The 26,748-nt window shown below is 44.9% G+C and overlaps 1 protein-coding gene across 2 annotated transcripts in view; it reads left to right on the top strand.

The window, feature by feature from the left end:
- The window catches only part of ABCF3 (ATP binding cassette subfamily F member 3), a 41,445-nt gene that overhangs the window by 13,198 nt on the left and 1,499 nt on the right, over window positions 1–26,748 (top strand). The window contains exons 6-21 of one of the 2 annotated variants that reach the window (XM_061637491.1): window positions 1,759–1,881; window positions 3,122–3,388; window positions 3,512–3,592; window positions 5,327–5,386; window positions 5,704–5,760; window positions 6,388–6,410; window positions 7,983–8,038; window positions 8,225–8,425; window positions 9,998–10,074; window positions 11,784–11,828; window positions 12,631–12,738; window positions 13,673–13,805; window positions 14,999–15,087; window positions 15,694–15,785; window positions 22,423–22,555; window positions 23,013–23,100. In XM_061637491.1, coding sequence (XP_061493475.1) covers window positions 1,759–1,881; window positions 3,122–3,388; window positions 3,512–3,592; window positions 5,327–5,386; window positions 5,704–5,760; window positions 6,388–6,410; window positions 7,983–8,038; window positions 8,225–8,425; window positions 9,998–10,074; window positions 11,784–11,828; window positions 12,631–12,738; window positions 13,673–13,805; window positions 14,999–15,087; window positions 15,694–15,785; window positions 22,423–22,555; window positions 23,013–23,100 — 1,633 coding nt within the window. The remainder of the gene's footprint in view (window positions 1–1,758; window positions 1,882–3,121; window positions 3,389–3,511; window positions 3,593–5,326; window positions 5,387–5,703; window positions 5,761–6,387; window positions 6,411–7,982; window positions 8,039–8,224; window positions 8,426–9,997; window positions 10,075–11,783; window positions 11,829–12,630; window positions 12,739–13,672; window positions 13,806–14,998; window positions 15,088–15,693; window positions 15,786–22,422; window positions 22,556–23,012; window positions 23,101–26,748) is intronic. The other variant, XM_061637492.1, reaches the window with a different exon arrangement.

Here is a 26,748-nt window from a genome sequence, read left to right as displayed (position 1 = left end):
GGCCAGTGGTCAGGAATGATGGGAACCAGCTTTCATCTGGTACGAATCGCTGTTAGAAGAGTTGGTACATACATGTATGTTCATCACTCGATAATTCCCATGTTCAAGTGGTGACTTGCATGTATGAATAGCCTCTCAGCCCTGCTGAGGGGGCTCATGCATTCAGTGACAAGAAATGTTTGCCACCCTGGGCTCCTGCTGGGAGGAAGGGCGTGATATAAATTAAATAGTTAATAAAATAAATAAATAAATAAATGAGAAACTGAGTGGTGCATATGCACATTTGGCCCAACTCCAGGCATGCAGGGTATAAGGTCTTATTTCAATACTCAAATAAAAGGATGAGGATGGTGTGGTGTATACAATAAAAGGGTCTTCCATTCTTGTTCCGTTATCCAAAAGGCCTGCCTAGATATAAATATTTCATGTTGCCTCGAAAACTGCTGGGAATAAGTCATGGTGCCTATTTAGACAATCAAAAGCCCTATGTTGCTTCAGCTCCATATAGCTCGGCAACCTGCTTTTCCGCTGTGTCCTTTCCTGTGCACCAGGATCCTTTTGGATAGAACAAAATATAAAAAATAAAAAGGCCTTTCAGGTATGGCTGTTGAAGACACTTCTTGAGGTGCCTGTAACGTTCATTCAGTAGCCCTATCAAAAGTTACTCTCGGGATTCGAGATACCGTGATTCACTATAGGGCAGGGATGGGGAAGCTGTGACCCTCACAAATTATTGGACTCTACCTCCCATCAGCCCCAGACAGCATGGCCAGCGGCCAGGGATGATGGGAGTTGTAGTCTGGCAGCATCTGGTGGACCACAGGTTCCCCATCCTTGCTACAGAGAAAGAGGTAAAATTGCAGACCTGCATTTTCCCCACAAGCTATCTGTAGGACAGCCACGTTCCTAGCTTGTACCTAATCGTCCTTTGTCTTTTCAGTGGCATTTTTGGTCCAAATTAAGACAGCTGGTGCTAAGTTTGTGTGGGTTTCTTTCTCCAGTTCTGGAGTAACAGAATCCCTACTTACAGGGGATCTTGAAATGTTAAGTGAGGGATGTCCCTCCCTCAAAAAAAAAAAGTCCTAGTTGTCCCTGAAGTGGCAACCCATAACGGAATGCTCCTCTGCGTCAAGGAGTTTTTCTGCTTGTACATAAGAACCTAAGAAAAGCCCTGCTGGTTCACTCCTAAGGCCCATCTAGTCCACCATCTTGTTTTCACAGAGAAGGGTCATCGCTCACTGGCAGAGCATCTGCTTCGCATGCAGAAGGTCCCAACTTCAATCCACAGCATTTCCGCATGGGGTGGGAATATCCTCTGCCTGAAACCCTGGAGAGCAGCTGCCAATCAGTGTAGACAATATTGATCTAGCTGGGCCAGTGGCCTGACTCGGTATAAGGCAGCTTCCTGTGTTCTAGTATTCCTATCCATGTAGGAAAGCAATGTGCCAGGGAGAGGGGTGCTTTGATTTGGATTCCTGCGTTGCGCAGGGGGTTGGACTTGATGGCCTTATAGGCCCCTTCCAACTGTACTATTCTATGAATCTAGCCTACCTGAAGGGATCTCTTTTTTCCATGCGGGGAGTTTTCTGGCACAAGAGCCCTCCTCACTCTGAAGTGATACAGACCAGAAGCATGGTTACCAATGGAGGGAGGCTGTCTGTTGTTCAGCTTCGGGAGGTTGGGGCATTGTGCATAATGAGAAGAGATGCCAGCCTTCCCCTGTGCTCAGGGTCCCGTTTGTTTCTTCCCTGGCGTCAGGGTGCTTGAGGAAGCCTCTGCCAGCCAAGCAGCCAGCAAGAAGGAGACCCGCCTTGAGACGTCGGGCAAGAACAAATCCTACGATGTGCGCATTGAGAACTTCGACGTGTCCTTCGGTGAGCGGTGAGTCCTTTCAGGCGGCGGTAGGGATGGAGGAGAGGCTTGCGGGCAGCCGGAGTTGTGACTGCTGACTGTGGACGGGGGTCTCTGAACTGGCCGGCTGCATCCAGATTGTTGCCATGCTTTATACTTGGAGCTGCCTTCATAAATGGACTGAAAACTCCAGTTAGTTCAAAATATGGCTGCTAACTGGGATTGGGCGCTGAGAGCATGTCTCACTTGTGCTGAAACAGCCGGTTCCCAGTCTTGTTCTGGTTGCAGTTCGAAGTGCTGGCGCTTCCTTTTTTTTAAAGCCCTCCCTGGCTTGGGGACCGGAGGATTGCCTGCTGGGGTGAGTCTGCCTGTATACTCAGGCAGTCTTCGGAGGCGCTCCTCCGGGTGCTCTGCGGTCTAAAGTGGCATGGGTAGCAGCTAGGGAGAGGGCCTTTGTGGTTGCAGCATTCCATTTATGGAATGCTCTCCCCAGGGAGGCACGCCTGGCACCTTTTTGGATCTGCTTTGGGTGCCCGGCAAAGAGCATTCCATTTTCCGAGGCCTTTAATCACTTTTCCTGCTGCTGCTTTTCCCCCTGCTACTTGTATCTCTTGTTTTGTTGTTGTTTTTAGTCATCCATCTGGAGTTTTTACCTAAGCCATTGCAGGAATTTTTTTACATCGAAGGGTGTGGTACATGTTTATAAAATAAAATTTAAAAAGTGGTGTATTGGGGCAAGTTGTTGGAGGGCTGGGGAGCAGCCAGGAGTTTGGCAGAGCTTGGAAAAGTTACTTTTTTGAACTACAACCTTCATCAGCCTCAGTCAGCATGGCCACTGAATTGGGCTGATGGGAGTTGTCGTTCAGAAAAGTAACTTTTCCAAGCTCTGATGAGGCTATGGAGGAATGGCGGTCAGGTCAGTGTTGAAGGAAGCCCAGGGCAGGGTCATGTGAGGGCTGGATTGCAGCTGGCTCTTGTAGATTATGCTGCTTGTGAGTAGAAACTGAAGGTGGGGCAGCAGAGGGGGGTGGGGGAGACCTTCCTAGGCTAGCCTTGTTGTAGCTCCATGCACAAAGGGCTGTGATGGCATTATACCACATGGCTTGGACGGGGCTTCTGATGGTCTGCCTCATAGTCTTCCCCTGTCTTCTCATAAATGGTTTGGGCGGCTTGCTGTAGCGTGGGAGGGCAACAGCCTCTTTTCGTGCGGAGACCCTGCCTGGCTGGATACTTGGACCCTCCTAAGGGCCTCCCCGTCCTCTCATTTCAGTGTCCTCCTCACCGGTGCAGACTTGAACCTGGCATATGGCCGGCGGTATGGCCTGGTGGGCCGGAACGGGCTGGGCAAGACGACCTTGTTGAAGATGATTGCCAGCAGTAATTTGCGCATCCCCTCGCACATCAGCATCCTCCATGTGGAGCAGGAAGTGGCAGGGGATGATACGCCAGCCCTGCAGAGTGTGCTGGAGTGTGACACCACCCGTGAGAGTTTGCTGAAGGAGGAGAAGGAGCTAACAGCCCGCGTCAATTCTGGAAGGTAACCCTGGTCTTGATGTTGCCTGCCCAGCTTGGTTAGCTCAGATGTAGGCATCCTCTGGTCCAGAGATGATCTTTCCTTGCTATCCACAAACAGACACACTGCTCTTATGTCCTGTTTCAGGGGAGAAGGCACTGAAGGCGCTAGACTGTCGGAAATCTATGCCCGGCTGGAAGAGATTGAGGCGGACAAGGCCCCAGCAAGGTAAGAGGAAGTTCAGTTTACTAAAAAGCCCTAAATCCTGGCTTTCAAATCCACCTTAGTGGAGTTCTTTTTGGCAGGGCCACCTTCAGAGGTCAGCCTAGTTGCGCACCTGCCAACAACCCCAGGGCTCAGAAGGACACACCGCCAATTCGAGTGCTGACCTCGCCTATAGATCTCCAACAATCTGTCCTTGGTGGCCTATTCCGGGCTCCAGCTGTGCGAGAACCAAACTTCTGAGTACCCGAGCGCGGCATGCCAAACACTTCTCAACCCAAGGCTGCCATAGGAAAGCGGCAGTGGCATCACTTGCACAGCAGGAATGTGTCAGCTGCTTATGAAGGCCAAGCGAGACCATGGAGGGGAGTCCGAGTGCCAGCCGCCCATCTAGCTGCACCTGGACAGCCCCCCATTGAGCCTCACTGCCTGCACAAGGAAGCGAGATGGCAGCTAAAGAGGTGCATACTAGCTATTCATCAAGTCAATTCTGTTGGTCCCTCCAGCCCCATACCCGAGACATGCGTTTGGGCCTTGGATGTTACTGAAGCAGAGCATTAGTATGTTAAAGCAAAGGCCTTGGGTTGCAGGTGCCGGACTGAAGGGTAGGCTGCATCCCCTCTCCAACTTCTCATTTCTCCGACTGTATGTTGGAGTCCTATTTGGAGGACCAGGAGTCATCACAATAATGATAACTCTAACTATTAGAGTAATTACTTCCCATATAAAGGAAGTGGAGAGGTGGGACCTGGAATGAGATGGGGAGAACGTTTTGTAGAGGCTCAAGCTGTACACGGCAATCGGTGTTTGTGATTCTTCAGAACCGTAGAGTTGGAAGGGGCCTATAAGGCCGTCGAGTCCAACCCCTTGATCAATGCAGGAATCCAACTTAAAGCATACCCAACAGGTGGCTGTCCAGCTGCCTCTTGAAGGATTCTTGAATTTAGAACAAATTGGCCTCAGAATCACTTACGAAGTTTCAGGAGCACCAAATGCTCTGCCCCACGTGGGTGGAAAAGCAGCTTGTAGAAGTCAGTTTTGAGCAGATTGCAGGAAGGGAAAATATTAAGCAGCACCCCCACCCACCTCACAGTTTCCAGGGTATGGTTTTAAGGCACAGTTCTTTCTTTTCTATCCTGCCTTTCTTCTGTCATGGAACCTAAGGTGGTATATACTGTACAAGGGAAGGGTTTGAGACTACGCCTTGCTGAAGCTAAGCAGGTCTGAGTCCAGTAAGTGACTAGATGGGCAACTGCCTGGGAAGCCCACGTGCCCCGCCTTGGTTCCGTGACAGAAAGAAGGTAGGATTTAAATCTAAGGAAATAAATAAATTCTGCCACTCAGACTAAACAGCAACTGTTTAAAAGGAAATTGGTTTAGCTTGAGCTGACAAAGATCGTCTTTTGGTGTGAAGTTTGCCCCTCGTCTTTTTCATATTAGGGTAAGCTCTAGCGCCGCATCTCTCCAAGTTTAGACTTTGTTGGGTGGTTCTTGTGCCTTTTAATTTCTAGCTAAAGGTCTGAGTGCTCTGGGCGATGTACGGATCTTGGAATTGCTGTGGCTTTTAAGAAGCGGTTGAGCTGTACTGGATCAAATGTCTTAAAATGTCATTTAAATTCTTGCGATAGTGGTCATAGCAGCTTCTCTTCATGGGAGAGACTTGTTGCCTCTGTCTGCCAACCTACTGACTATTCAATTACATATTTTCTCCCTCTCCCACTCCGCACCTCCCCTCTTCAGAGCATCTGTTATTCTGGCTGGGCTGGGTTTCAATGCAAAGATGCAGCAACAGACAACCAAGTAAGTGATCTCTATTGGAGGTTGAATTTTTCCTACTGTGATCTGAGCTATTGGAAATCCTAGCCATTTTTTTCCTTTTCTGTCTTGGCAGAGATTAGGTGCTGGGGGGAGTGGGAGTTACAAGGTGATAAGAAGCTTGGTAGCCCCTCGCTTTGTACTACAGTTTTTTTTAGGGGGGGGGACAACAATAGATTGAACTGGGAGATCTGTGATGCCTGTGCTTGTACCGTTGAGAACTGCTAGGCTGCCTGCTTTATCTAGAAGCTGACTGGTGCTCGGCTGGCACAGGGAATCTGATGTCTGTTTCTTCTCCCCAGAGAGTTTTCAGGAGGCTGGAGAATGAGGCTGGCTTTAGCTCGTGCCCTCTTTGCCAGGTATGTCTTTTTGATTCTACCTGTATCCAGAAATTGAATTGAATTGAAACTTTATTTTTACCGCGCCCTTTTTCCGAACTGGAACTCAGGGCGGCTTACAAATAGAACTACATGTAGTTAAAAACATAGAAAACCATACAATTAAAATACAATTAAACTATGCACAACCTTAAAACCGTGAAAGGCACTTAAAAATCTAAAAACAATTTAAAATAATACAAATAATAATATAAAACAAGCCTTGTAAAGCCCAATCCTAAACACCTTCTATCCCAAAAGCCTGTCAGAATAAAAAAGTCTTTACTTACACTGTTGGGGCTGCGGGGGGACTGAAAGCTAACTTAATTTCTTAATCCCAACAGATTAATCTGCCTGGGCAGAGTGGGAATTGTTTAAGATTTCCAAGAGAAAACTACTAAAGTTGAACGGGATAGTCAGTGTTGGCTTTGGGGGATGCTTAGATTATTGCCAGAGCCAGGCTGTCTCATGGGAGGTGTTGTAAGTGAAAGTGCTTTTGAAACAACTTCATGGTAGCCTTCAAAGTGAGCCTTAATATTGATTTTGTCTGCCTCTTCCCCCCCCCTTCTCTGTCCTCCTCCGCCTGTCTGTTGCTTCCGATATCCTCAGGCCTGATCTTCTCCTGCTTGATGGTAAGTTTCTTCTGGAAGCAAGTGGAGGGAAGAAGGAAGGGGTCAGTGCATAGTACACAAGCTCAGTTGGGATGATCCTTCAAATGTGAGAGGGGACTTTCCACTGATTTCCTCCTTCCCTCTCCTGTGTGGCTTCCCTTGTCCATCCAGGTTGATCTAACCAAGGTTTGCTGTGGTAAACTTCAAATCAGGCAAACTTTGGTCATCTCAGAATGATAACTTGAAGCTGTGGTTTGTTGAAGTTGGTTTGCTGACCATAATTTGAAGATTAGAACTAATGATAGTTTTCTTTTTAGATGTCAAGGCAAACTATGATTAGAGCTACCCAGAAATGGAGGAGAGAGTCCTTGCAAGAGAGGAGAGGGGGAAGCATGATTGGCGGACCATCTAAATTGAGCCAAGGTTCTATTGCTCTGGATTAATCCAATCAATAGTAACTGGCTTCTATTTGTATTCTGTACACTGTTGCAGATTAAAGTCCTGAGCGCATTCTTAAACATACATTAAAAGTGTCACTCCACTTGAATGAACTCCCAAAATTTATTCTTTATTATTAACTAAAATTAAACTTTAGTTTAACTGTTTAATTGGTCTTGGGAGTTTAGTGTAATAAATCCACAGCTTGTGGGGCAAAGCCATTTAGACCTTTTACTAATATGTACCTCTGTGCTATGGGAAGGTGAGTCCATATTTGCTGCACAGTATGAGAAAACCAGTGAATCTGATGTAAACTCCTAGATTTAAGTCCACTAGTGGAGCAGAGCCTGTTTTAAAGATTGTAAGTGGTGGTCTCTATTGAGCCATAGAACTCGAAGGGCAAATTATTTAGTCTATTTAGTCTAACTCCTCTGTTGCAAAGCAGGTTCGTCTCTACCCCCTAGGCTGTATGCAATCCATCAGGTTGGTAAAAATACTTGGATTGTATTCAGTGAAGTCCTACTCAGAGCAGACTCATTGAACTTAATAAATCTAAGTTAGCCATGTCTATTAACTTCAGTGGCTCTACTCTTGAGTAGGTCTAACACTGCATACCACCTCTCCTTTGGGGGCGGGTCCCAGTAATGTGTTAGATGTTTTGGAGTTTTGGGGAGTTGGTTCCTTAAGCTGTTCAAGTTCAAAGCTCTCACACTGCATTGTGGACACTGGCTGGGTGACCCTGTGAATGTTGTGCTATGGGTCCAGCATGCCTGCCTGGAGGTCTGACCTCAGCATTCTGTGTGTGGTGAATTTCCAGGCTGATCCCAAATATGGTGATCGTTCAGATCCAAAACACAATAAAACCTATCCACCAAGACCACTTAAGGGAAATTTAATTGACTACACCTTTTCCAGCTCATCCACTGCTGTCTCTGCTGACTGTTAATAGACAAGCAGGGGCTTTCTCCAGTTCTTGGGGTACTTAAGATGCATTAATGGGGGAGGGAGCCCAAGACATGTATTTGCACAGCATAGGATGTACCTCCCTTGGCCTCCCTTGCCAAAATCTTACCTCCTGTTTGCTTTTTTAATTGAAATAAATTCATAACTACTCAGTCCCTTGCCAAAGAAACCTCTTTTTTTGTTTGTTTCCAGAGCCGACTAACATGCTGGACGTGAAGGCCATCATCTGGCTGGAGAACTATTTGCAGGTCTGTATGGCAGCTGGAAGCAAAAGAGATAGTGTTCGAGATTTTCCCTTTGTGTTTTGATGAAAGCGGGGGGGGGCGGGGATGCGGATGGGGCGGGGTTCTCTTCGGGAACTGGTCAAGGTCCTTTTCGGTCTGTTTGCAATTTCCACACTGCTAAGGCCACCTCTTGTTTGCTGGCTCTTCTAGACTTGGCAGTCGACCATCCTGGTGGTGTCCCACGATCGGAACTTCCTGAATGCTGTGGCCACCGATGTCATCCACCTTCACTCGCAGCGGCTTGACAGCTACCGGGGCGATTTTGAGAACTTCGTCAAGATCAAAGAAGAGCGGTTGAAGAACCAGCAGCGCGAGTATGAGGCTCAGCAGCAGTATCGGGAACACATCCAGGTATTGGCTGTGGGGAGCAGAGTATGGTTTGGGATGGGAGCCGGACACATCCGGCCCTGCCATGTTGGTCAGGGTTAAGAGCCTGTCGGATGGAGGTCGTGTAGATTCAAGGGGATCCATCTCCTGAACTTAGGGTGGGGAATCTGTAGCCCTCCAGGTATTGCTGGACTACAAACCCCATCATCCCTGACCCACTGCTCATTGCTCTGGCTGGGGCTAATGGGAGTTGGACTCCAACAGTATCTAAGATGACCACAATTTCCCCACCCCTGCCCTCAGCTGCGTGCACTTTTAAAAAAATAAAAAAAAAAGTAAAAAATAAAAATCCACCGCAGGGTAGTCCCCAGAAAAAGCAGAATTCTGTCACCTATATAATTAAGAGAAATCACACAAAATTGCTTTTCACATAATTTATGCCCCCCCCCCAGTCATTAGAACCCTTACTTGACCACAGCCCTTTGGCTTCTGAGTTTTCAGCAGCCGTTGCATACACACTGTCTGGCTCATCTCTGCAGCCCTTTGGGCTAGAAACTTGCTTTTAAAAAGGAAAGAAGCATGAGATTCTCAAGAGGCCAAATCCTGTGCCCAACACCACTCTTTGCCCTTCTTTTTTTGTGCCCGTGCATTACAGCATGCAGTACATAGAGCTATACTCATGCACTGTATAGTTGATTTAATTGGTGAGATGTATCCATTCAAATCATTTTAATTCACTGAAAAGGTCCTCACTGTAATTCAGTCATTAGATTTTAATTTTTGAATTACAGTGGGCCGTTTCCAGTGCTAGTCCTGCTCAGAGTAGAGCCACTGGAATTAATGGATGTAACTAACAGGTTCATTTTCTTCAGTGGGTCTACTCTGATCATAATTTAGTTGGATACAACCTATTTGCACACACCCACAGATGGCAAGCACCATCTTTAAAAAAGAAGGGTGGGATGCCTCACAACAGGGAAGGGATCACCAGTCTGTGGGCACATCTGCAAGTAAGAGAAACTGCCAGGGGCACCACGCATGCACCACAACCCAACCCACACATACTTGTGTTCTCCCCTTCCCAGCAATTAGGCTTGGGGAAAGGATCTTGGTTTTTTTTCAAGTTAACTCTCCTCTCCCCAGCTGTAACTCCCCCTCTTGTAATCTTGGGGTGGTGGTGGATGGGACCCAGTGGGTAGCAGGGAAGACCTCTGTGAGTTCATGGGCACCATCTTCTGGGTAAATTAGAATGAGAAACTTGCTTTTTTAAATCGTGATAGCGGATTTTGAGTGGTATACCTATGAATATACGGAATATACTCTACTCCTCTGGTTCAACCCCCACTATACATGTTGCCTTAGCCTTTGGCCCTGCAGATGCACCTGCACGGGAGAGATTTGACCTTAGGCCTGATTGCATTACTAAGGGTGCAGTCCAAGGTAGAAACTGGTTGAAAGCACATCCCATTAAAAACCACCAGGATGTACTTGTACAAATAACGTTGGCTAGGATCAGCAAGTAAGCTGTAGTCTCATGGGGCTGAGACTCTCTGCAGAGGGCTTCTGCCTGAGGGGTTCTTCTCTTCTCTTTTTTAGGTCTTTATTGATAGATTTCGCTATAATGCAAACCGGGCGTCTCAAGTACAGAGTAAGCTCAAACTTCTGGAGAGGCTGTGAGTATCCACCCCAGTTGGATTGTGCATTGTTGGTGGATGGAGGGAAAAGAAGGTTTGACTTGCATGGTGCTATCTGGAGGTGGAAAAGCACGTTCTAACTTGGGGTTATGAGGAATTTTGTTTTCTTGATCTTTGTATGTTGCTTTTGATTTTATGACTTTTATGGGTACACTTTTGTATTTAAATTGGTCTTTATACTTATTTATTGTAAGCTGCCTAAAGGAACCTTTATGAGATGGGCTGACACCCTGAAAGCCATTCATGAATAAGCAAATAAAAGAAATGTAGTGTCTGCAGATTGATATTGAGTATTTTCTTTTCTTACAAACCGCCTTGGGGGCTTTTGTTAGGGCAAGAAGGTGTACAAAAATGTGTTTATAAACAAACACAATAAATTCACTGGGGTGGTATAGAAGGCTGGAAATGCCAGAGCTCTGCTGAGCAGTTGACCAGGCAGAGGCCATTTTTAAAAAGTCAGCAAGATAGCAAAATTCCTTGGACAAGTTTTTTTTATCTTCACAGCCTCGTGAAGTTCAATAATTCCCCACACCCCAAAATTAGTACTACTGGATTGAATTTATGAATCCAGGCCAGTCTTCCTGCCTTATCATAAATGGAGCAAACAGATAATCACTAGAGATCTATGGTGCGTTCCAAACTGAGCCAAGACAACAGATGGACTTTCTTGCTTTGTTGTTTTTGAAACCTTAGGTCAACCTTGCCTAACCTGGTGCCCTCCAGATGTTTTATTTATTTATTTTATTTTATATCCCGTCCTTCCTCCTAGAAAGAGCCCAGGGCGGCAAACAAAAACACTAAAAACACTCTCCCAACTCCCATCAGTGTTGGGCAGCATGGCCCACAGTCAGACATGATGGAAGTTGTCTTCACAGTCTCTACACATGGCACCAGGTTAGGGAAGGCTGCCCTAGACACTTTACAAAGTACAATAGGGCCCTGCTTCTCGGTGCCCCGCTTTTTGGAGTTCCGTTAATATGGTACCAGCGGGGTGATCAGCTGGAGGCGGGGCTGGAGCTCCCCACACTCCAGCTGGTCGCGCCGGAGGTGGGGATGCTACAGCTGATCTTCTCCTCTTCTGACACGATCAGACTCCCTCGCTCGAGCTTATCGTGCCCGAGGAGGGGAAGATCAACTGTAGCGTGCTATAGCTAATCCTCTCCTCTTCTGGCGCGATCAGACTCCCCTGCTGGAGCTTATCATGCCCGAGGAGGGGAAGATCTGGTCTTCTCCTCCTCTGGTGCAATCAGCGGGTTAGGTTCCATCCCCTTGCACTACAGCTTATCCGCTTTTCAGCGGTTTTTGCTTTTCGGCGGGGGTCTGAATCCTAACCTGCTGTATGAGAGGGGCCCTACTGTAGAGAACTTTGACTTGGAGAGGGGGTAGAGATGTGAAGGTCCAGGAAAAAAAATTGTGGGTTTTTTCCCCAAAATTTTCTGGAGAAAAATCAGGAAAATGGGGGGAAAGTCCCCCCCCCATTTCCCAGGCTTTTTCCCCAGGCCTTCACATCTCTAAGAGGGGGTAGTCTGTTCTCACCTCCTCCAGTGGGCTTGGAGTAGAGGGTGGCTGTTTCCACGGGAGGTGTTCTGGCTCGAGGCCCTCCCCACTGCTATACTGCTGCAGGTGGGAGGCATCTTGCGATACCACGCCTTTGTTGTAATTGCGTCTGACCTTCTTTTGTCTCTTAGGCCAAAACTGAAGCCTGTGGACAAAGAATCTGAGGTGATCATGAAGTAAGTGGCTCTTCACAGAAATGGAACAGGCTACCCTCACAAGGGGAGGGTGGGGGAGCCAGAACCCTCCGTTTCATGAGCAAGGAAATCTCCACTCTCGGCTTTCTTGATCTCAAACCTGCTGCTCGCTTTACGGCTGCTGGTTTGACAGCTGGTTGGTCTTGTATGCCATTTTGTGTTCAATAACTTGTAGTCAGTGTAGAATCAACTAGCTGAGGAACTTCCATGAGACAACAGTGTATGACACTCAGCAAATGAAGAGACCAGCCTTCCCCAACCTAGTGCCCTCCATATGTTTTGGACTCTAACTCCCATCATTCCTGGCCATTGGCCGTGCTGGCTGGGACTGATGGGAGTCCAACAACATCTGGAAGCAGGGCTGTGGAGTTGGTACGCCAAACCTTCGACTCCGACTCCTCTATTTTTCTACTGCCCGACTCCAACTCTGACTCCACCCAAAATTGCTTCCAACTCCACAGCCCTGGAAAGGGCTGTAAATGTCTTTTTAAATTGGAAGCTCTCATAGGAGCATTTTTATCACTGCCTGAATATGCGCTGATCTTGGCATCACAGCATTTGTCTTCATCTGGGTCCTGTGTCACACACTGACACACAAAATGTTTTCCATTTTATGGTGAAATGCTCAACTACAGCTGACTTCATGGGAAGTTCTTTGACATTTTGAATTTATATTTTAAAAAATTTGTCAATCAAAATTTGTTTTGAAGTTGGAGTCGGTACATTTCTACCAACTCTGACTCCACCCAAAATTGCTTCCGACTCCATGACTCCGACTCCACAGCCCTGTCTGGAAGGCCCATGGTGGGGAAGTCTGGAGTAGACATGCAGAATTTGAAATCAAGTTGAAACCTGGCTGGAAGGCATACCGTTCCTGGTTGGAATATTCAAGGTAATAGCAGAACTTCTGGAGACGGTGTTCCTCTTCTTCTTCTTTCCCTGCTCCCAAAGATCTCGTGTCTGTGGATTGGTTTGATCGTTTTTTGTCTTGTTGGTTCTTTATTTTCTCTGGGGCCTCAGACTGCTTCCAAGCTCAGAGTAGCCTTCTGGAGGGTTCTGTTACAGGGCCTTTTTATAGGGGTTGGATGCAAGCGCCTGACTCTGGGCTCTTGCATGCACAAATAGAGTGGCAGATTATCTGCATGCCATTCCCTGTTATCCACTTTGAAACTTCTGCTGTAAAACGCCCCTTTGGGCTGCTGTTGCCAAAGACCCAAGAGCTAAGCAACAGCTTATCTAGATCGGCTTATCAGCTGTTGATAGCAGTCAAATGTTGCAGTGGCAGGCTCATGTTCCTAAAACGGTCCTCTGCGACTAATGCCACAATAGCCCTGTTAAACTGGCATGCTGTGATGGTTGGGAAGTCTTCAGTTTGAATAGCCTCTGACCACTATGAATCTTGCCTTAGGGACGCCATTCTTGCTCTGCCTCAACACACCCTTCCTCCGTCTGTAACATGGTGATGATAATACTGGCCTGCCTTACAAGGTTGTTGTATGGATTGCAACAATATTATTTATTATTGTTTATATCCTGCTTCTATTCCTTGAAACTCATAGGGTTTCTTGGGAATCTTCCAGCTAGGAACTGATCAGACCCAGACCTACTAGCTTCAGCAAGTTGGCTGTATCATGTGCCTTTAGGCTGTAGCCTAATAATGTATGTGAAAGTGCTTTAAGCACAGAAAGCGCTGTAAGTGCTAAGTATTACTACTGCTAAATGTTTTATATAGAATCAAAACTGTGCTAAATCATATATAAGTGGCTTCCCTGCTTTGGTTGTGCCACTTCCTTCAACGCTCAGCTCCCTTTTCCTTCTTCCTTTAGGTTCCCAGATGGCTTTGAGACATTTTCTCCTCCCATCTTGCAACTAGATGAAGTGGACTTTTACTATGAGCCCAATAACTACATTTTTCGTTCTCTCTCAGTTTCTGCTGACCTGGACTCCCGCATCTGTGTGGTAAGGAGAGGGTTTTTCTTTTCTTTTTAAAAAAAAATTACCTTTATTGAAGCTTTGAGCAGAAAGATGGCAGTTAAAACATTTATTTATTGTACTTATATCCTGTCCTTCCAATGACTTCAGAGCAGCACTACCCACAAACACACATTTCACCAGCAGAGCACCACTGAGAAGAGCAAGAAAACCACCTGCTGAAATTCCTGGCTGAGTAAAGATTTGAACCTGGATCTTCTCTGCCTTAGCCCCACACTCTCACCCACTACAGCACACTAGTTTTCTCTAAATTAATCAGAAACACATTGACTAAAAACCGAAATCCAGTTCAGAAATCAGTCTGCATAATTGGATAGAATTAATTCACAAAATATTCTGCACATTAGGGACCACAGAAGGTGCAGGCTTGACAGAAACACAGAGAAAGAAAAGGGGAAATATTAAAATGTATTTTCAGTCAAAGGTTATAAGAAAAGTGTCTGCTCCCCTGAACCATCCGTGCAAGGAAATCCATCTATAGTGCTTGGGAACCTTTGCATTCTCAGATGGGAAGTTAGTACTTGCAGAGAACAGGAGGAGTGGTTCCCCTGCATTTTAGCCTGACGAACCAGGCAAGTCAGTTGGTACATGATCATAAGATCCCAAACCTTAGTCATCCGTCCTTTCTGAGTTGGGAGAGAGGAGTTTTCTGATCGGAACGGGGGGGGGCAGCAGCAGGGATGACCATAATAGAAAGATCCAATATGACACTTGGCCTGTGGAACCAGATGCCTGGCAGCGAGGAGTAGGGCTAGAGATGCTCACCAGAACTGGGTTCCAAAATGGTACTCTCGGAAAAGAAGATTCTTACCAAATTTAGTGACACTCAGATGTACCAGTTCCTACCACTAACAGTAACTCACCTGGCTTTCTGTAAGTGATGGGCATCTTTGTCCTTGCTTCAGCCTTTGGGTATCACCTCTGACACACTTCCAGTGGACTTGCATTTTGTGCCCCCTTGTGACCTACTTAAGCTTCAGCTCCTATTATCTAAAAAGAAAAGTATAGGATTATACAGTGTGAAGCCTGAAGATTGCTGAGCACTGCCAGTACTATTCACTGTAGCTCCACACATTGCCTTCTCCCCACTACTCAAAGCTCTCGGATTAAAAAAAAAGCTCTGGAAGATGTCCATTCATTTCTTCCTTCCTTCCTTCTAGGTAGGAGAGAATGGAGCTGGCAAGTCTACGATGCTAAAGATCTTGATGGGAGACCTAGCACCTGTGCGAGGGATTAGACATGCTCACAGGTAGCTCCAGCTAAAATAAGGGGGCTTGACAGTGATATGGGGGAAGAGGGTGGATGGGTCAAACCACAGAAAGCATCTGACTAGTTGCTGAGCAGTGGAAACAACCAAAATTTCTATTAAGCTTTTGGGGTTTGCACTTTAAGTGTTGCTTTCTGCCTCCAGCGGGACTTCAGCGATGGTATAAACTGCAAAATATAGCTGCTTCAGATCTTGAAATGTGGATCCTAGGAATTTTCAGGCTTTTTAAATGGAGGAAACAAGTTTGTAGTCCCTGTGGTTGCAGGGACAGTGGATAGTTCTTGCTAAAATCTCAATACATTTGAGGAGCTATCAGTGTGTCTGACTTTCTGTACTCTGCAAAGCTTCTCATCTGCTGCCTTGAATCCCGTGTCTCTTAAATCTCTTCCATGTTTCCTCCTTTACATTTATTATGTGGCCTCTTTATAGGACCAAAAAGCCTCAGCCAGATTATTTTGGAACTGGATGTATGAGATTTAGCTTAATATGGGACTTAGCTTAGCTACTGGGCACTTTCAGCAAAAGGCGGCTGTTGCTGGATAATCACTCTCTTTGATAGCACATTCGTTCTCCCCTCTGGCTTGACAGGAACCTTAAGATTGGCTATTTTAGTCAGCACCATGTGGATCAACTGGATCTCAACATCAGTGCCACAGAGTTACTAGCAAAGAAGTTCCCAGGTAAGGTTTAGAGATTCCTGTGGAGTTATTGCTGGTACATAACAAAAATTAGGATGTGTACAATATAGCCAGATGTGGGAGGGGAGAAATATACTTTCTTCACCTTTAGCTACTTGGCCTCTAGGAAAACTCACGCTTTATTGATGAGCTTTGAGGCAGTTCATCCTCCCCACTCCAGTATTTTTAAAAGATATAAATATATGTATTTTATACTGTACCTAGTTGTGTTTGATGCTTAATAATGTATTGCTCTTTTTATTCATTCAAGTGCATATTGTATAATTCACCAGTTAATGATGAAAAAGTCATCCAGATCCTATTAGTCTGGGGCCTTCTTTCTTAGCCATTACTCCAGTTCATATGTGATCCTTCCTGTGCATTTGTATGTTTTGAATACCACACCATCCTTATAATCCAGTGCTGAAATCAATTTGCTTCTAGGCTGCCACCGTCTTCTAGATCCTGGCACAGTATTGGCTGAGTGGCAGTATTGTGATGGCCATAAGAATATATGAATTTATCTCTTTTGTAAATAATAAAAATTGCCAGACAAGAGTACCACCCCAATATGCCTTTATTTGGAATTTATGAAACTTATAATGACTGCAAGTCAAAAAATAAGACTCCCAGGCAATAAATATGGACTCAGTGCTCCCGCATGCTCTGTGAATAGAACAGAAATATATCTGATTTTCTCACTTTTCTTTATTCTTATTGTGTCTGACCCCACTCTTAATATTTATTTATCAAATTTGTTAGTCACTTTTCTGCACAAATGTGTGCACTCAAAGCAACTTACAGTTAATAAAAATTCAAAGGAAATACATATATATATGTGCGTGCATGCGTGCGCGTTTTTTTAAAAAAACCAGTATACCAAGTGGTGGAGCAACCCTCCTTAAGAAGGCTGCACAAGAGAAGCCCTCCAAAACCTTTCAAAGTTAAGAACCAAATGCCTGGGAGAAGAGAAAGGCTTTTGCCTGGTGCCTAAGATGGATAATGATGGCACTAGGCATTCCTCCCTGGGGAGATTGTTCCACAAATGGGGGGCCACCACTGAGAAGGCCCATTCTCATGTTGCCACTCTCCATACCTCCCTCAGAGGGGGCACACGAAGAAGGGCCTCTGATGCTCAGCACAGGGTCCAGATTGGTACATACCGGGAGAGGCGGTCCTTGAGGTATTGGAGTCCTGAGCCATATAAAGCTTTATAGGTCAACACCAGCACTATAAATTGAGCCCAGAAATTAATTGGTAGCCACTGCAGTTGTGCCAGAATTGGTGAGCAATCTGGCTGCTGAATTCTGCATCAGCTGCAGTTTCCGAACTGTCTTCAAAGGCAGCTCCACATATAACGCATTGCAGTAATCTAACTTAGATGTTACCAGAGCATAGAAGTCAGGCTATCCCTGTCCAGATAGGGTCATTGATGGGCCACCAGCCAAAGTTGGTAGAAGGCACTCCTCGCCACTGACACCACTTGAGCCTCAAGTGACAGTAGTGGATCCATTAGTACTCCCAAGCTACGTACCCTTTCCTTCAGAGGGAGTGTAAGCCTATCAAGAGCAGCCACAACTTCTCCATCTGGTCAAGGCAACCACCCACTAACAGGGCCTCAGTCTTATCTGGATTCAGCTTCAGTTTATTGGCTCTCACCCAGTCCTTTACTGAGGCAAGGCATTGGTCTAGCACATCCATTACTACACCTAGAAATGTAAACGAGGGATGTTGTATGCCGTCAGCATATTGCTGACCATTTTCTCCAGATAACCCCACTCAGCAGGTTCATTGTTTCACAGTCTGAAATCTATGCTCAGAGTAGATGTTGTTGTTGTTATGTGCCTTCAAGTCAATTACGACTTATGGCGACCCTTTGAATCAGTGGCCTCCAAGAGCATCTGTCATGAACCACCCTGTTCAGATCTTGTAAGTTCACGTCTGTGGCTTCCTTTATGGAATCAATCCATCTCTTGTTTGGCCTTCCTCTTTTTCTACTCCCTTCTGTTTTTCCCAGCACGATTGTCTTTTCTAGTGAATCATGTCTTCTCATGATGTGTCCAAAGTATGACAACCTCAGTTTCATCGTTTTAGCTTCTAGTGACAGTTCTGGTTTAATTTGTTCTAAAGGTAAAGGTGTCCCCACACTTGTAGTGCGAGTCATTTTTCCGACTCTTAGGGTGACGTCTTGCGACGTTTAGTAGGCAGACCGTATATATGGTGTGGGATTGCCAGTTTCTTCCCCGGCCTTTCGTTACCCCCCAGCATATGCCAGGTACTCATTTTACCGACCACGGATGGATGGAAGGCTGAGTGGACCTCGACCCCTTTTACCGGAGATTCAACTTCCTTCTTCCGTTGGAATCGAACTCTGGCCGTGAGCAGAGCTTCAGCTGCATTACCGCCGCTTACCACTCTGCGCCACGGAGAGTCACTTTAATTTGTTCTAACACCCAATTATTTGTCTTTTTCGCAGTCCATGGTATGCACAATGCTCTCCTCCAACACCACATTTCAAATGAGGTGATTTTTCTCTTATCTGCTTTTTTCACTGTCCAACTTTCACATCCATATATAGAGATCGCGAATACCATGGTCTGAATGATCCTGACTTTAGTGTTCAGTGATACATCTTTGCATTTGAGGGCCTTTTCTAGTTCTCTCACAGCTGCCCTCCCCAGTCCTAGCCGCCTTCTGATTTCTTGACTATTGTCTCCATTTTGGATAACGACTGTGCTGAGGTATTGATAATCCTTGACAAATTCGGTGGACTTCCGGGAAGGGTGACTTCGCTTGTGCCTGCTTTTGAGATGGGCTCCCGCCTCAAAAGAAGCTTATTCAGATATAAATCAGTCAGAACATTTTTTTTTTGACTGATGAAATTTCTCCCGGGCAGGGAGAAACGTAGAGATCAACCTCAAAAGCCTTTTTTTGTTGGGAGGACTGGATTTCATTAATTTATGAGAAAAGGTCCAGCCAGCAATGCCGGACGGACTTCCGAACAAGCTCTATCTGATTAATGTGATACGTTTATCTTTTCTTCAAAGAGAAAACGGACCAACAGGCAAGCACCCTTCTTTCTATTATTTTTTTTACTTGGTTTAAATTGTTGCAGCAAAAAGAGATTTGTCAAATGAATCAGCTTTAAAGAACTTCTGGGTGAGCTATAACTCTTCTCTGTTATTCACGAAATTAACAGCTTATCTCTGTTTCTATTGCAAAAAGCTGTCCTGGAAGTGCATTCTAAAGATATAAACAGAAGAGGGATTTCTATTCCGAGGAACATTATATTGTCTGGGACTATTCTCTTTTTGGTCTATTTTATTTTGACGAATCTGCTTCTTCACGACGCCACTAACTGTTTTGATGCTGGGAACTGAATTTGTTTTGTATTCTTGAACATAGAGAGATAAGGCAGGCTGCTCTGTTTGTACTGTGATGTCATCAAGCCTGGAATATTAACCCAATTGTTGCTGAAATAAGAAGTGGTTCTTCTTTATTTTTGTTTTGTTTTGTTTTCGTGGTTTTAAAAATGGCAATCAAGAAAGAGGCTGAGAATCTGGAAGTAATTATGTTTCAGAAAATAATGGATGAGATTGAGATAACGAAACAAACCCTGCGACAGGGCAGTAAGGAGCTGAAAATTGAACTGAGCAAAATGACGCAGGAGCTTAAAGAAATAGGGGATCCTGTGAGAGAGGAGAATGAGATCAGAGATGAGAAAAGAAAAAATAAAGGGAAGATACAAGCCCTGGAGATTGGAACAAATGTGGAATTGGAAAAAGATCTGGAGTTTATGGATATTAGAAATAAAATCTACTGTTTGGAATTTAACGTTATCTCTGAAGAAATTAATGAAGATATTAGAGATAAAGTTATCAATGGCTTGGATAATCTTCTGGACTGGAATGACATGATGGAGCTTGATATAGAGAAAATCTATGGAATTAACTGCAGCCATGTGACAATGGAAAAACTCTCAAGAGGTGAGCCAGTGCATTTTGTAAAAAAGAAGAACAGAGATATGACTTTACAACAATATTTCAGCAACTTATTCAGAATTGATGGCAAGAAAATATTTGGGATAGAGGAAATTCCCATCAGACTCTTATTATATGACTATGGTTATGACAGCAAGATTATTATGGAATACTGATAATGGAAGATTGGACACTGAAATTACTGGACTTAACAGGACTATTGAAGATGGAAGATGGAATTAATAGGGATAATGGAATAATGGCTATTGAAATTATTGGACCTAACAGATTTTGATGAGATGGATTAATCGATATGTTTATTTGGACTATGGTTATCGACATGTTTATTTGGAGAAAAATTGATAGATATATTTCTTAAAGAATTGAAACCTCTCTTTGACTTTTTGTGGAAAGAATAAAGTAATGTTTATGAGATTTGATGATTAATTAAGATAACTACTGGAGGAAAGTGATTTTATAATATAATTTAAGAGACAGGATTGTTATATATTGTAGACCTATAACTGATTTGATCTGCGACAAATGGGAAGTCAACATTTTATTTTTTTGTTTAATCATTTTTGTTTTGTTTTGTTTTTTGTCTTTGAATGTTTTATGATTTTGTTTTGTATGTTTTATGAAAAATTGAATAAAAATTATTGTAAAAAAAAAAAAAGATAATCCTTGACAAATTCAGTGTCCTCATTGTCAACTTTAAAGTTACATAAATCTTCTGTTGTCATTATTTTAGTCTTTTTGATGTTCAGCTGTAGTCCTGCTTTTGTGCTTTCTCTCTTTAACTTTCATCAGCATTCGTTTCAAATCATTACTGGTTTCCGCTAGTAGTATGATAGTCTGCATATCCTAAATTATTGATATTTCTCCCTCCAATTTTCACACCTCCTTCATCTTGGTCCAATCCCGCTTTCCGTATGATATGTTCTTCATATAGATTAAACAAACAGGGTAATAAAATACACCCTTGTCTCGCATCCTTTCTGATGGGGAACCAATCGGTTTGTCCATATTCTGTCCTTACAGTAGCCTCTTGTCCAGAGTATAGGTTGCGCATCAGGACAATCAGATGCTGTGGCACCCCCATTTCTTTTAAAGCATTCCATAGTTTTTCATGATGTACACAGTCAAAGGCTTTGCTGTAGTCTATAAAGCACAGGGTGATTTTCTTCTGAAATTCCTTGCTCCGTTCCATTATCCAACGTATGCTTGCGATATGATCTCTGGTGCCTCTTCCCTTTCTAATCCAGCTTGGACATCTGGCATTTCTCGCTCCATAAATGGTAAGTAGCAAGGGAAATAAAATTGAACCCGGTGGAACCTCAGATAGGAGGCTCCATTCATTATTTGTATATTGAACAACTTTAATGATGCCTTGGCCACAGTTGACTGTTCATAGAATCATAGAGTTGGAATGGGCCTATAAGGCCATCAAGTCCAACCCCCTGCTTATGCAGGAATCCGACTTAAAGCATACCTGACAGATGACTGTCCAGCTGTTTCTTGAAGGCCTCCAGTTTTGGAAAGCCCACCACCTCCCTAGGTCACTGGTTCCATTGTTGTACCGCTCTAACAGTTAGGAAATTTTTCTTGATGTTCAGCTGAAAGCTGGCTTCCTGTAACTTGAGCCCATTATTCTGTGTCCTGCACTCAGAGATGATCAAGGAGAGATCCTGGCCCTCCTCTGTGTGACAACCTTTCAAGTACTGGAAGAGTGCTATCATCTGCCCCCTCAATCTTCTCTTCTCAAGGCTAAACATACCCAGTTCTTTCAGTCTCTTCTCTCAGGGCTTTGTTGCCGCTCCTCTGATCATCCTTGTTGCCCTCCTCTTTGTGTGCATTCCAGTTTGTCTGCATCCTTCTTAAAGTGTAGTGTCTGGACACAGTACTCAAGATGAGGCTTAACCAGTGCCAAATAGAGGGGAACTAGTACTTCACGTGATTTGAAAATGCATTTGCCTTTTTTGCAGCTACATCACACTGTTGACTCATATTCAACTTGTGATCAACAACAATCCCAAGATCCTTCTCACATGTGGTATTGCTGAGCCAAGTATCCGCCATCTTATAACTGTGCATTTGGTTTGTTTTTCGTAGGTGTAGAGCTTTGCACTTATCCCTGTTAAATTTCATTATATTGTTTTAACCCCTATGCTCCAGCCTATCAAGATCCCTTTGAATTTTGTTTCTGTCTTCCAGGGTATTAGCTATCCCTCCCAATTTTGTATCATCTGCAAATCTGATAAGCATTCCCTGCACCTCCTCATCCAAGTTATTAATAAAAATGTTGACGAGCACTGGGCCCAGGACCAACCCCACTCATTAGCTCTCCCCAGTTTGAGAAGCAACTCTTTAAATCCTCTACTGATAGTTGTAACACATAAAAATCCAGTAAAATAATTTTAAATAAGAATATAAGAAGCCTGCTGAATCAGGCCATCTAGTCCAGCAACCTGTCTCCCACTGTGTCCAACCAGATGCCTCTGGGAAGACCACAAGCAGGGCATTGAGGCAGTCATCTTCCTCTACTGTTGCTCCCCATCAATAGGTACTGACTGGCATAGTGAGGTTCTGTTTAGCTGTCATGATGGTAATAGGCCTGGACGCTATGAATTCAACACCTTCTTTGTGTATTTCGGTTCCAGGGAAGACAGAGGAGGAGTACCGTCATCAGCTGGGATGCTATGGAGTCTCTGGAGAGCTAGCAGTCCGTCCTGTTGCCAGTCTGTCTGGAGGCCAGAAGAGTAGAGTGGCTTTTGCTCAGATGACCATGCCTTGGTACCCTTCCTGTTTTCTTTTATAACTGAGTGCTCAGTGTAACTTTGTGGTGCTTAAAATGCTCTATTGATGTGGAAACTGGCTGTGCCAATCTGGTATTGGGGTTCAGTGGTACCCCAGGAAAGCCATACAAATAAATAAAATACCTTGTGGAAGGTATTAAGCATGACACCATTTGCAACTAAATAAATTGTGCCCTCATTGGCCTGGTTCACCTGCCACGGTAAGCCAAACAATGGTTTCCCGGGACTGTGGGCTCCCTTGGCTTTTTAACGTGCATGCTACACTAAGCAAACATTGGTCTTAGTGCGTTGTCCAAATCCAGCCTCGTGGTTAAGATCTGTCCTTGCTTACTATGAGCTGTAGCCAAGAACAAGCGTCATCACTGAGCATTGGAGAAATGCATTTAGGACTTTCCAGGCCACTGCAATGTTTTTTGAATTTTCTCTTTTTCCAGCCCCAACTTCTACATTCTGGATGAGCCGACGAACCACCTTGACATGGAGACCATTGAGGCCCTGGCAAAAGCACTCAACAAGTTCCGGGTAAATCTTCCTCCAAGATTTCTCTGTGTTGGCATTTAGTCTCTGTGTGGGCATGCTTGTTTTCTCTGTGGTTGGTGGGAGTTGCACTCCAGAACATCTGGAGGTCACCAGGGTGGTGAAAGCTGTTTAATCCCACTATAAACAGTGTTGAATAGCTATGCTGTCCCTTCTCTCAGTGGTGATGGTGATCAAGGAACTTGTTTTTCTTGAATTTATATGCCACTTTTCTGCCAAAACTGGCTCTCAAAGGGGCTAACAGTTTTAATCACAAAATCCACACAGTGAGTACCTAACTGTAGCAATGATTAATTTTAAATTAAGAGCAATAAATCAGTATACACAAAATACAGCAAGACGAATTAAGAGAGCAAACATCAGATTGACTGACAGTGCAGTCCTGTGCATGTCTACTAAAAAGTAGGTGAGTGTGTATCAGATGGGAATCAAAAAACACAACTTGGGGTCTCCCACCTGGGCAACAAATTTCCAATTAATCCTCTCGCCAGGAGGTTATGGTGATCAAGACAACCCTTCCCTCCTCCATAAAAGGCATGAGCACATAGCAGCCTTGCACTTTATTCTTTCAAGGGATGTCTTCCTTTGACATCATCCCTTTGGTGACAGTGCACAGGGATAACCTGCTGCATGTCTTCTGCCCCCCCCCCCAAAAAAAAATGCTCTCCCAAGCACAGGCCTGTCAGCATCAGATGTTTGCTTCCCAGGTCAGAGCTTTCTTTACCTCAGCCAAGATGGAATTGGTTCCCAGCTCTCCTCAGTGGTGGCAAAAGGGAGGTGCAGAATTAGAAACGATTATTTTTCTAAAATGTTAAGATGATGTTGGTTATATATTTTTCTAAAATGTTAAGATGTTATTGGTTATATTTAAAAAGCTTCCAAGTTCCTAACATTTTATAGGTTCTGTACAAAGACTTTTTTCCCTTTCCAATCTTTATTTGCAGGCTTGCAATTCAGTAGATGCAATACAAAAGAGGGGGAGAAGGATGGGTAGGGAACAGGAAAACTAGCTCATTTTAGGCACCAGTTCTCCATGAGTGTATGCAAATATTTAATGACCAGATGAACATAGCAAATACAAAGAAGACTTATGGAAGAGAAGAGCAAGAGGCATTCAAGAGGCATATCTGTTGAGTGTGCTTTAATTTGGATTCCTGCACTGAGCAGAGAGTTGGACTCGATGGCCTTAGAGGCCCCCTTCCAACTCTATGATGGACAGAAAAATGGTGTCAGATTTAAGTTTAAGACACACTTTCTCCTCTCCTGGATAGCTTGAACCGACAGCTCGGAGGCTCCTGAAAGGGGGAAGAGGCTGACAGGACCTCAGTGTGGCAGGGATTCCACATCTTGGGAATTACGAAAGAAATGATCCTTTCTCTAGTAGCCATTCACCTAATCTTGGGGTGGTGGGGTGGCAGTCCCGGCAGGGCCTCAGCCAGCCATCTAAGCAAAGGGGCAGGTTCACCTTCAGGTATCCTGGTCCCCAGATCACTGAGAGTGTTTAAAGGTCAGAACCCTTGCTGGGTTGGGTCTCCTGAAAAGAAAGTGTGAGATGGGCATTTCGGGCTGTATAGCTCTTTATGATTCCCTCTGGTACTCTACTGCCACCTTTGCATGACATGAAAAGTGATTAGCGTCTCCCAGCCTCTTCATAACTCATGGGAGACTTTCCGTCAGTTCAACAGTTAACTGACTGCAGATTCTCCTCAGTAGTGCAGCAAACTTGTGGCGAATGTGCGCTGTCGCATGCTCAACTCTAGCGCCCTTGTGTGTGAAATCCTCATGTGCACTCCATCATGTCTCCCTTGAACATCAATATTTTTGGCAGCTTGTCTCCAGATAATTGAGATTATCATTGCTGGCAGGGGAGCAGGGGTGGAGAGAGGCAAGGAGGGAACTGATCTGCCCTCGTTGGTGATTTAATAGCAACTGGAGCAAGGTGAAGAAACATGTGGCTAGCACCAGCCATTCCTAGTCTTTTCACACAGAGCATCTACGCTTTGCTCCCGGATTTTTTGAACTGTTATGCTCCTCATTTAGAGCTGGCATGTTGGTACTGTAAAGCCAGTATGAAAGGTTGTGGTGGTTCTGGAGAGCCACAGGTTCCTCCTTGCTGCAATACGTAATGTAGACAGAGGAGCGCGTCTTGCCTTTCCCCATGTCCCACTTGGTGCAGCACATACAGTGGAGTGTTTTCCAAGTCGTATTGTGGGTAGATACTGTTTAGGAACAAATGTAGCAATTCCACTCCCCTTCCCCTTTTTTCTTAATGTTTGCATTAAGTGTTTGCGTCTTCAGGAATCTCTCCATCCTGCCATGAGCCCATGCATCTCTGTCCTCCTCTAGTGCCTTCTTGTGGTCCAGATTGTATATTGCCTAGTGGTGAGCTGGGGCTAATCCTTCAATCTCTGCTACCTCCTGCTTGCACATTAAGAGAAGAACATAAGAACAGCTCTGCTGGATCAGGCCAGTGGCCTGTCTAGTCCAGCATCCCATTCTCACAGTAGCCACCAGATGCTTCCAGGAAGCCCATAAGCAGGATCTGAGCGCAACAGCACTCTCCCCTCTTGCAGCTGATAATTCAGAAGCATACTGCCTTTGCTGCGTACAGTTGTGATCACCTCACCTCAAAGAGGATATTGTAGAGCTGGAAAAAGTTCAGAAAAGGGCAACCAAAATGATCAAAGGAATGGAGCAACTCCCCTATGAGGAAAGGTTGCAGGACTTGGGGCTTTTTAGTTTCGAGAAAAGGCAAGTAAGAGGTGACATGATGGAAATGGATTGCCTTCAAGTCGATCCTGACTTATGGCGCCCCTATGAACAGGGTGTTCATGGTAAGCGGTATTCAGAGGGGGTTTACCATTGCCTCCCTCTGAGGCTAGTCCTCCCCAGCTGGCTAGGCCTTGCTCAGCTTGCCACAGCTGCACAAGCCAGCCCCTTCCTTGTCTGCAACTGCCAGCTGTGGGACAACTGGGCTCCTTGGGACTATGCAGCTTGCCCACGGCTGCACAGGTGGCGGGGCATGTAACCCCTGAGCCACTCACTGTGGGGGTGATCTTTAGCTGGCCCTTGACACCCAGGAGACATAAGTGGGGACTTGAACTCACAGACTCTGGACTCCCAGCCAGGCTCTCCTCCCCACTGTGCTATACCAGCTCATCAGGTGACATGATAGAAGTGTATGAAAATATGCATGGCGTGGAGAAAGTTTTTCTCCCTCGGTCATAACACTAGAACTCATGGAAATCCAATGAAGCTGAATGCACTTCTTCACACAGCACATAGTTAAACTATGGGATTTGCTCACAAGAGGCCACCAACTTGGATGGCTTTAAAAGATTAGACAAATTCATGTAGGATATTAATGGCTACTAGCCACGATGGCTGTGTTCTACCTCCATGGTTGGAGGCAGTATGCTTCTGAATACCAGTTACTGTGGGGGAGAGTGCTGTTGTGCTCAGATGCTGCCTGCAGACTTCCCATAGGCATCGGGCTGGGACCAGGATATTGGACTAGATGAGCCACTGGCCTGATCCAGCAGGCTCTTCTTATGTTCTTGATATTCAACTACAATCCATAAAGCTTAGCCTATATTACTTAATTCTTTACATTGAAGATAAGGTCACATAACA

Source organism: Rhineura floridana, chromosome 7 (assembly GCF_030035675.1).
Source record: "Rhineura floridana isolate rRhiFlo1 chromosome 7, rRhiFlo1.hap2, whole genome shotgun sequence".
Lineage (NCBI taxonomy): Eukaryota > Metazoa > Chordata > Lepidosauria > Squamata > Rhineuridae > Rhineura > Rhineura floridana.
Note: the sequence above shows the minus strand (reverse complement) of the source record. Positions and strands in the feature narration are given on the sequence as shown.